Below are 10,345 nucleotides of genomic sequence, written 5' to 3' on the forward strand. Positions count from 1 at the left end.
TGTGTGTGTGAGTGAGTGAGTGAGTGTGTGAATGTGTGAGTGTGTGCGTGTGTGTGAGTATGCAAGTGTGTGTGTGTGTGTGTGAGTGAGTGTGTGTGTGCGTGCGTGCGTGCGTGCGTGTGTGTGTGTGCGTGTGAGTCTGTGTGTGTGTGTGTTTACCTCCTTGCCCACGGGTAATTCACTTCCGAGCACACAGGTCAGACTGATGACTTTGGACACTAATGTTTTGAAGGTGAAATATTCCTGCAGCATCACTCCTCTCAGAGACGTCTTGGTTTCGGGAATCCCAGACCCTGAACCACACACAAACACTAACGAGCTACTGTATGAAGAATCACACAGAGACTTCATCGCAAGACACCTGTTGTAAAAGCTCACAAATGATGCTTTGCTTTATACTGTATGTACAGTAACGATGCTTTGTGAATGTGTGCGTCTCACCAGCGGCCTGAATTGACACTATGTTTGCGAATCCTGCTGCGAAACACATTAGAAACAGAGAATAAGCGACCCACGCCAAATACTGCAAGACAATATGACTGTCTGCAAGATCGTAGATCCACCTGTGTGCTGTAGAGAGAGAGAGAGAGAGAGAGAGAGAGAGAGAGAGACATGTACAGAAAGGAGAATGAGATTTTATTATTACAGTAATGAAAATACAGAAGAGAAATATGCTTTAATGTCATAATGAATTATGAATGGTTATAAAATGGACTTCATTTTAATTAAATAAATAATTAATTAATTAATTTGCACACTTGAAACAGATAAAGTGCACTGTTTTTTCTGTCCTCCAGAGGGCGCACGATTCACATTAAAAACACTGAACTGAAGATAAATTACTTTGATCATAATAAAAATTGTATATAATAAAAAATATTAAAGTAATAAGAAGTGATTTAGTTTTGCAGGAAAAATTATAAGCAAACAAACAAATAAATATTTCAAATAATCGCTCTTAACAAAATTGTATATAATATATTTTTTAAATAAGTCATTCAGTTTTGCAGAAAAAATTGATAATTAATAAACATGTGGTTTCATCAAATTTCAGAAATATACTTTTTTATTTTTTCATTTTCTTGAAGCAAAATATCATTATCCGATTATATAATTCATTATATAATCGTTTGTTTCTTCAAATGAATGAATGAAAGGATTAAAGAGTGAATGAATGAATTAATGGATCAATCAATTCATTAATTAGTTAATTAATTTGCTCACTTGAAACAGAAGGTGCACTGTTCACATTAACAAGACTAAATATTTTAATGAATTACTTTGCTTATAAAAAATTATATAATAAAAATTTTTTTTTTCTGTTTTGCAGAAAAAAACTACTTTATAAACGTGTGTTTTTCATTCAATTTCAGAAATGTGTTTAATGGCATAATGAATTTTGAATGGTCCTAAAATGGGCTTTAATTTATTGAAGCAAAATATTATTATCTGAATTATTTGTTTCTTAATAAATAAATGAAAAGAATGAATGAATGTCCCAATAAGAACCCAAAATTTTTTTTTTGTCTCCACAAAGAACTGTTTATGCTCCAGTTCTATAGAAAACCACCTTCATGTGTAACCCAGAAACCAAAACACTCATCTTAACCTATAATACAATCTTGTAGGTATATACTCTAATTCTGACACCCATATTCACATGCATTCACTTAGGCCTACACTCACTCTCTGTGAAGAGGTCAACAAAGATATCCATAGTAAAGCTGAACACGGCCATGATGAACCCCAGGATCATGAGGTAGATCCAATCCGCTCCGATAAACGACACAAAGAGCCGCTGGAAATGTGAGGCCCAGGCTGCACACAGAGAGAGAAGAACTACATTACCCACAATGCAACAGCGCACACCTGACACAGAGTCAGAGTGCTCCAGTAGAGGGTGCACTGTTCACACTGAACTGAAGACGAATATTTCAGTTAATGACTTTAATTATATATATTTTTAATAATAAAAATCTAACCATTTTTTTATTTTAATTCATATATTTTAGTAATATTTTAACTTATTTATTATTTTAACAAATTCATTCAGGTTTCCAGAAAAAAAGAAAAAAACATTATAAAGGTCAAATCAAATTTCAATTTAAAGTGTTGCTGACAACAGTTCGTATTTAAACTCTACACATGAGACTAAACTAAAATAAAAAAATATAATAATTTATATAATAATTTATCATTTTAATAATGTATTTTAATTTATTTAATATTTTAATGAATTTATTTAGGTTTAAAAAAACATTACTTTATAAAGGTCAAATCGAATTTCACTTTAAAGGGGTCATATGATGTGAGATCTTCTCCTATAAACGCTTTAGTGCTGTAGAAACATTGTGGGAGTTTTGTTATGGATTTACTTACCTCCACACTTCTGAGACGGACTGCGATCGGATAAAGATCTTCGGCGGCGATCATTCTTTCGAAGACGGGCTACATCTTTTGTGTAAATACCTTGTTCCTACAGTAAAGACACAGATATTGATTCAAAACTAAATAAACTATACCAACCATGTGTGACCATAGTTTACTTCAAAGTTGTTACTGCAGTAAAACCATAATAATTTGTCGTTTTGTTTAGTATTTTTTTTTGTTTAACCTCTGGCTCACACCAAATTACAACAGTTTTACTGTGGTAATAAATAATAACAATGTTAGCTCTGGTACTTTTTAGTGATGTTAGGTTCTTGAACGAATCGTTCTTTTGAGCCGGTTCTCAGGAAGTAACCGGTTGAGCCGGTTCACAAATCAAACTGAATCGAACTTTAGTTCCGGGTTGATGACGCAGGACGCACAGCCGAAGTAGCACGTCCAACTCAAAAAGAACCTTTTTTTTATTTTTTTTAATTAATGAAAATAGAACAAATAACCAACAGAGCATAGCATAAGACAGTCAGTGCTATACACAGTGTGACATTAATTAGTAACGGGAACTGAAAATAATGTCATAATATTTTAAACATGTTAATGACTTTTTGTTTTTTAACAATTTCAGAGAAGATATAAAACAATCAAATTCCACTAAAAATACCTTAAATATTGGGGTTGTTAGAAAAGAAATGCGTAGAGACCTTATTGCTCGATGACGTCAGGAACCGATGAATCGGCTTTTTGAACCGGTTCAGTGAGCCGATCTGTCCGAAAAGAACCGGTTCGCGGAAATGAATCGGACTTTGCATCACTAGTACTTTTCGCTGAAACTGTGGATGTTTTGTCAGATTTACCTCACTTATGAGGTGAAGTTTGTTCCCATTCTATAGGCCTAACTGATGAACTCACCGACCTAAAAAACCCTTTGAAGCACAGCTTCTTTTTTAGTTTTTGTTTTACCCCTGTTTCACAAACCGTTTCCAGAATTGTTACGTTACGTTACGTACGCACGCACGCACGCGCTTGTGTGACGCTAGCCCGCGTTGCGCGCCTTTTCCGAAAGTCTGTCAGGAGATTAAAGTAAGTTTTTCTCGTGATATTTGTTGTTTTTTATCGAATTAGTCTTATCAAAAGTGAATCGATAGTATTTAATACTCACACTAACGAAAATCACTCTCTAAGTTTAATTCATACAGTTACGACTAAACAGGTTTTAATTTTATATTTGATACTTTATTCAATTTCTGTAGTTCTTACAAGCACTGTGTATTTCGTTTGTATTTCTATTACATTTATGTCCTGTTAATTGTAATTATTTTCTTTATATTCATTTTATTACTGACTTTGCTAGTTTTATTGGTTAGGCTGCTATAGCTAAATTATAAAAGCACACATCTCGTTTTACATTCAAAGCACATGTATGTGTTTATTTGATGCTAATTATTTATTTGTTTGATATTATTATTACTGGCTGAGCAGTATCATCTAATTCAGAAACAATAACAGAAGTGCACCAGTAACAAGTATGTACACGTTGTATAAATGTAGTTGTTAATAATATTAACTCCTTTTAATTTACTTTAATGAAACATAAACATAATAGCTTTAACCATTTTCAGTGTCCTTATTTAAATGTTAGTGTATTAAAGACACTTTGAGTGGTTTCTGCTGCTGCTTTTGTATTTATCACTATTTCTTTTTTCTTGCACTTTATTATTATTATTACTCTTTGTGAAAGTATCCTTCATTTCATCAGACTAGTGTTATTTTAGTATTAATGCGATACTGTAGTAGTTTTTAATTTTTCTATTTTCTATTTTTATTGTATTTTCTGTTATAATTTGAGTAATTTTTTGTTTTAGTGTTTTTTTATTGTTATTATTATAATTATCTTTAAATATGTCTTGTTCAATTTTAGTTATTTTAGTACGAGTTAAACTAAGTGAAAATTAGCCAAATTAAAATTAATTTAGTGTTGTTGTTTAGTTTTTTTTAATCTTATGTAGTATTTATTTAATTTCAAGTAACAATTTTTTTAGTTTTAGTGGGGTTTTTTCATTGTTATTATTATTATTATTATTATCTTTAAATATGGCTTTTTTTATGTTCAATTTTAGTTATATTAGTACAAGTTAAACTAACTGAAAATGAGCCGAATTAAAATTAAATTTAAATTTTTTTATTTATTTTTATTTTATGTAGTATTTATTTAATTTCAAGTAACACATTTTTTTGTTTTAATGTTTTTTTTTCATTGTTATTATTATTATTATTATCTTTAAATATGTCTTTTTTATGTTCAATTTTATATATTTTAGTACAAGTTAATCTAAGTGAAAATTAGTCAAAATTAAAATTAATTTAGGGTTTTGTTTATTTATTTTTTATTTTATCTTATGTAGTATTTATTTAATTTCAAGTAGCACATTTTTTTTTAGTTTTAGTGTTTTCTTTCATTGTTATTATTATTATCTTTAAATATGGCTTTTTTATGTTCAATTTGAGTTATATTAGTACAAGTTAAACTAACTGAAAATTAGCCAAAATTTAAATTAATTTAGTTTTTATTTAATTTAATTTTTTTATTTTATCTTATGTAGTATTTATTTAATTTCAAGTAACACATTTTTTTTAGTTTTAGTGTTTTTTTTCATTGTTATTATTATTATTATTATTATCTTTAAATATGGCTTTTTTATGTTCAATTTTAGTTATTTAGTACAATTTAAACTAACTGAAAATGAGCCGAATTAAAATTAATTTAGGGGTTTTTATTTTATTATTTTTTTATTTTATGTAGTATTTATTTAATTTCAAGTAACACATTTTTTTTAGTTTTAGTGTTTTTTTTTCATTGTTATTATTATTATTATTATTATTATCTTTAAATATGGCTTTTTTATGTTCAATTTTAGTACAAGTTAAACTAACTGAAAATGAGCCGAATTAAAATTAAAGTTTTTTATATATATATATTTATTTTTATCTTATGTAGTATTTATTTCATTTCAAGGAACAACAATATTTTTATGGCTTTAGTTTTACTTCTGGTTAACTATAATTACCCTGCTCTCTGTATAACGCATGGAAAAAGCTATCATTTCTATGCATTCACCCAAACCACAATCAGATGTAATTCCATTATCTACCAGCAGGGGAAACGCAGAAAAATAGAGAAACGCTTACCAAATTATTCTCGTCTGTACCGTCCACAGCCATGATTACGATCACACACACACACACACACACACACACAGGACTGGACTGATTGCTGGTCGCTACACACGTCACAAACACACGCGAGCGTCGGTCAGGTGCGTGACAGCGTTTGTGAGTTTTTATAAGTGGAAGAAGTTTGTGTTCAGCTAAACATGAGGCGGGAATTACAGCGAGAAACTCCACCCTAGAGATGAACACGAGTACCTGAGTACCTGAGTACTCAGAAATGATCAATCACGGAAACAGTAATTCATCAAAACAGTTCATTTCTAATATTATGATTGGCTACATTCATGTAGAGGCAAACTGTCTATTCTATTGATGAGTCATTCAACTCTCACGAAACGTCTGCGGTGAACTTTAAATAGAAAAGAGCTTAAAACTTGCCATTGGAGTTGAAGTAAGTTATAGATTTCTGTAGGGTAAATATTGAAAATTATTTTCAAGTTTAGACAGTGCCAGAACAGTCAAATCTGTCCTTTTCCGTGAACTGAATCGAGTTTTGCGATTAAATTATAAATGCACAAAGGAGCTCATGAGAATTTGCTCAGTGTCTGTGACGCATCAAGTGCATAAACACTTCACTTTTATCGCTCGGATCCGTCTGTTTTTACAAATCACTGTTTAGAGGTAAACACATGCTCAGGCTTTTATTTATATACTGATTTTAGCTCAAAGTGGAAGTTGTTTAGATGGTCAACAGTCTGTAGGAGTGAAAAGTACAGTTCCTCAGACGAAGAGATCCCAAAATAAAATGATGAGTGCTTATGAGGCAAGATATCTTTAGAAAGCAAACACTGTACAATATTTCAATTATTTAACCTCTTATGTGCATGTTCACGGTTCTCCGATGGCAGTTGATGTTCGCATGACATGCAGATAAGCAAATAATTTTAAAAACATTTTTAGTATTAGTATATTTCTAGTAAAATACACTTTAAAAAAATATATATTTTTTTTATTAATTGTTTGTATTTAACTTGATTTATTAAAAAATGAAAATATAACGATATGCAGATAAACAAACATTTTAATTATTTTTTTTGTATTAGTATGTTTTAGTAAAATATAATGTATTTTTTAATTGTTTGTATTTCATTTGATTTATTATAAAATAATAACTGTGATAATATGAATGACTGTACGACAGAAATAATACTGTGTAGCTGAAAAGACTGTTTGTGAAGATGTTTCTTAAGCAAACATGGTAAGTAACCGCTCTCTCTGTGTCAGCGGCAGTGCGAACGCAGATTTGAATGATCAGGAGACCCATAGCCAATGCATTAATCGGAAAGCACTCACTTTTGTGGAGATTTATTTTGTATCCAGAAAAAGAGCCACATTTTTGCAACATGGATAAAATAATTGGAAAATTCGAAATCGGGTTAGATACGTATAATAATAGATCATCAGCATAAAGTGATAGTTTAATTTCAATGCCTGACCTCACCACTCCCTGCAATGACGGGGAGGATTCTAAAATATTTTTATAAAAAATATTGTACATTTATTTATTTTAGTTTTACATTTTTGTGATTTAATTAGTTTTTTTCGCTTTTTACATTTACATTTATGCATCAGACACTTTTATCCAAAGCGACTTTTCATCAACTCTTGAACCCTATTTTGAGAAACCCTGATCTAAACTAGACACATTATCTGGATTACGTCGTTGCAAAGCACAAGTAAAGCTAGTCATGAGTCATAGTGATTATATAAAGCTGCTTGTGATGACTTATTTATTGATGTATTATTTCAAAGAATGGATTGCTGGTGTGATATTTTTATAAAAACAGAAACATTTCCAGGTTTCTTCTGCAGTAATCTTGGAAGAATGCTGCATTATCACTGTTATTACTTTGGGTATACATTTAGCTCTTGTTGTTATTATAACAACACACACTTCAGCTGTTTTCCAGGGACACAAACTCATGAGAAGTGCAAAAGAAAGAAGAGAACAAAACAATCACAGCTGTTTTAGAGGTACGTTTCCATCGTTCCTGGAGTGTTTTGAAGCAACCGGCATTGAGATTAACAGGACTGTATTCCTTTGTATTTATTATAGACCTTGTTTGATACGAAGATGTTTAAAAGTATTGGTTCAAACAAATGATTCATAAAAGATCAATGCTTGATCTACATTGAACTAGTCATCCTCAAATCTCTACTCATTCAAAATACATCAGGATATAATGGACAACAAGCTAAAGCAGGCAAAAACGTTAAGAAAAAATGCTTTTTTGACATATTGAAGGACAGAAGTGGTAAACTAATCGGCATTTTTATGTAATCTATACAAGAAATAGACTGGATTTTACGATTTATATTCATGCAATGCACAGGCCAGAAATGCATATGCTCTTGGAGTTCAAGACGCCTTGCTTTCTTCCCATTTTTGCAGTATCATAACATTTCACATTTTACTAGAAGTGTCAAATCTGTCCATTTCCATGAACTGAAATATTCCATAATCCATATTTAATGTTGAAACTGTAAATGCACCAATGCTTTTATAAGAATTTGCTCATAGTATGAGACATCAGGTGGAGTTTAGACTAAATGCGATGTAATAAAGGTGCATATTTATGCTATGCACGTGCCAGAAATGTTTTTAGCATTTTATGGTTGTGCATTTCCAGACTTGGCTTTAACGTCATCTCTTTTTCTGTGGTTCTTGCACAAGTGTTTGAAATGAAAGTAGTTACTCGTTCGAACACACGATGGCAAGCCAAGTCACCTTTATTTATATAGCGCTTTTAACAATACAGATCGGGTCAAAGCAGCTTTACAGTATTAAATAGGAAAGTAGTTTGTCGATAATGCAAAAGGACAATAGTAAAGTCATAGGAGAAACTAATATTAGCATAGTATAGGGCTGGACGATATGGCCAAAATTGATATCACGATATATTTCTTAATTTCGGTCGATACGATATAATTCCGATATCGATATGAACACTATTTATCTGAAATAGAAATCTTTTGTAACATTATAAATGCCTTTATCATCACTTTTGATCAATTTGTATAGTACTAAACTCTTGAGCAAAGATCAAATGCATGCATGTTTTATGAATACACCATGCCATGGGATGCATAAAACTAAAATATCAGTGAACAGAACTGATTGTAAAGTATGTTGGCCTGTTGTTAATCTACCAAATAACCCAATGGCTTTAGTGTTATTTTGTAGATGAATAACAGCGGATGGAAAAACACTGAGATTGCAGATGTAAAAACTGATTAGCTGCTTTTATTCAGAGACTGGTGGAAAATAAGCGTCCAGCTTCTTTCATGTTCCCTCGAGTTTTCTCCGTTTGACACAGAAGACGCAGAAATTAAGTCAGACAACTGGAATGAGTCCGAGCGAGTCTGAGAAAACTGATCCAATCTGGTTCCTCGATGAGAAACATTCATTTGCCGTGGAAAGACGGGCCAGTGACCGACGTATTAACCCGCTGCGGTTAGAGGGGAAAGTTGTAAAACAAAAGTGGGAGCAGAAGGAAGATGAGGCTGTTGGGGGGAACCTTGCGTGTCGCGATCCAGGTCCGAACCGCAGTCTGGCCAGATTGGAATTTAGAATAAAATTTAAAAAAAGGATTTGCTTCATCGCCCCCCAGAAGTGCTGCTGGGAAAACAGAGAGTGCTTTGTAGGGTTTGCTGTAGTAGAGTGTCTATTTTTGTAGGCCAAAACCCAGAAATGAGCATTTTAGCACTCCCGCTTCATTGGCTTGAATCAGTGGGCTTTTTGAATGGGTTTTTGGTTAAAGGGGTCATATGATGCTGCTAAAAAGAACATTATTTTGTGTATTTGGTGTTTTATTATAGTCCAAGCTAACAATCTTTACACTACACTCTTGATCTTTGTCTTGTTTTCCAGTAAAACATCCTCGAAAACAAAAAAAAACCTTTACTTGAGAAGCGAAATTGACATCTTAATATACTGCTGCACATTTAAAATAATAGCTGTGATGTTTAGATGTTTTGATGTTTCATATAAACTCACCTTCTGGATCTTCTTCAACTTTTTCTACTGCAGTCGTCTGTTTGGATTCTTTCTTTTCTTTTGACCGAAATCAAGCACAATGTTCAAATATAAATTTTATAGGAAACATTAAATATGTATTTTTATATTACTGCATTTTATTATAGTCCAAGCTAACAATCTTTACACTACACTCTTGATCTTTGTCTTGTTTTCCAGTAAAACATCCTCGAAAACAAAATAACTTTACTTGAGAAGCGAAATTGCAGAAGATATTGCAAGAAAATGCATTTTTATATGTATTTCTTACCCCATTATTTTGCAGTTTTTCATAATATAAAATCTTATTAAATGTAATCTTAGTAAATTTAAGGATGCTTACATATACTGGAAAACAAGACAAATATATTCTGATTAAAATGTTTTTTATGTCTAAAACCAATATACTGTATTTCAACACATAAATGTGCTGCTTTTAAATAAAAGCTGTAGACATGAAAATGTGACCACAAAACCAGTCATAAGGGTCATCTGAAAGCTGAATAGATAAGATTTCCATTGATGTATGGTTTGTTAGGATAGGACAATATTTGGCCGAGATACAACTATTTGAAAATCTGGAATCTGAGGGTGCAAAAAAATCTAAATATTGAGAAAATCATCTTTAAAGTTGTACAAATGAAGTTCTTAGCAATGCATATTACCGTATTGACCCGAATATAAGACGATGTTTTTTTCTTGGAAATACATCTGAAA

The 10,345-nt window shown here is 31.6% G+C and overlaps 2 protein-coding genes across 2 annotated transcripts in view; both read right to left on the bottom strand.

Annotated features, from left to right (window-relative positions):
* The window catches only part of LOC107729589 (chloride channel protein 2-like), a 16,890-nt gene extending 11,286 nt beyond the window's left edge, over positions 1–5,604 (bottom strand). Inside the window, exons 1-5 of the mRNA XM_016540169.1 lie at positions 5,572–5,604; positions 2,380–2,476; positions 1,687–1,818; positions 442–570; positions 160–293 (exon numbers count right to left, since the gene is read on the bottom strand). Coding sequence (XP_016395655.1) covers positions 160–293; positions 442–570; positions 1,687–1,818; positions 2,380–2,476; positions 5,572–5,604 — 525 coding nt within the window. The remainder of the gene's footprint in view (positions 1–159; positions 294–441; positions 571–1,686; positions 1,819–2,379; positions 2,477–5,571) is intronic.
* Positions 5,605–5,746: 142 nt separating this feature from the next.
* LOC107729590 (chordin-like) overlaps positions 5,747–10,345 on the bottom strand; it is a 22,969-nt gene continuing 18,370 nt past the window's right edge. Inside the window, exon 14 of the mRNA XM_016540170.1 lies at positions 5,747–5,788. Within this exon, the coding sequence (XP_016395656.1) occupies positions 5,747–5,788 (42 nt within the window). The remainder of the gene's footprint in view (positions 5,789–10,345) is intronic.

The sequence above is a fragment of the Sinocyclocheilus rhinocerous genome, unplaced genomic scaffold, assembly GCF_001515625.1.
Source record: "Sinocyclocheilus rhinocerous isolate Xijiao unplaced genomic scaffold, SAMN03320098_v1.1 scaffold1719, whole genome shotgun sequence".
NCBI classification, from domain to species: domain Eukaryota; kingdom Metazoa; phylum Chordata; class Actinopteri; order Cypriniformes; family Cyprinidae; genus Sinocyclocheilus; species Sinocyclocheilus rhinocerous.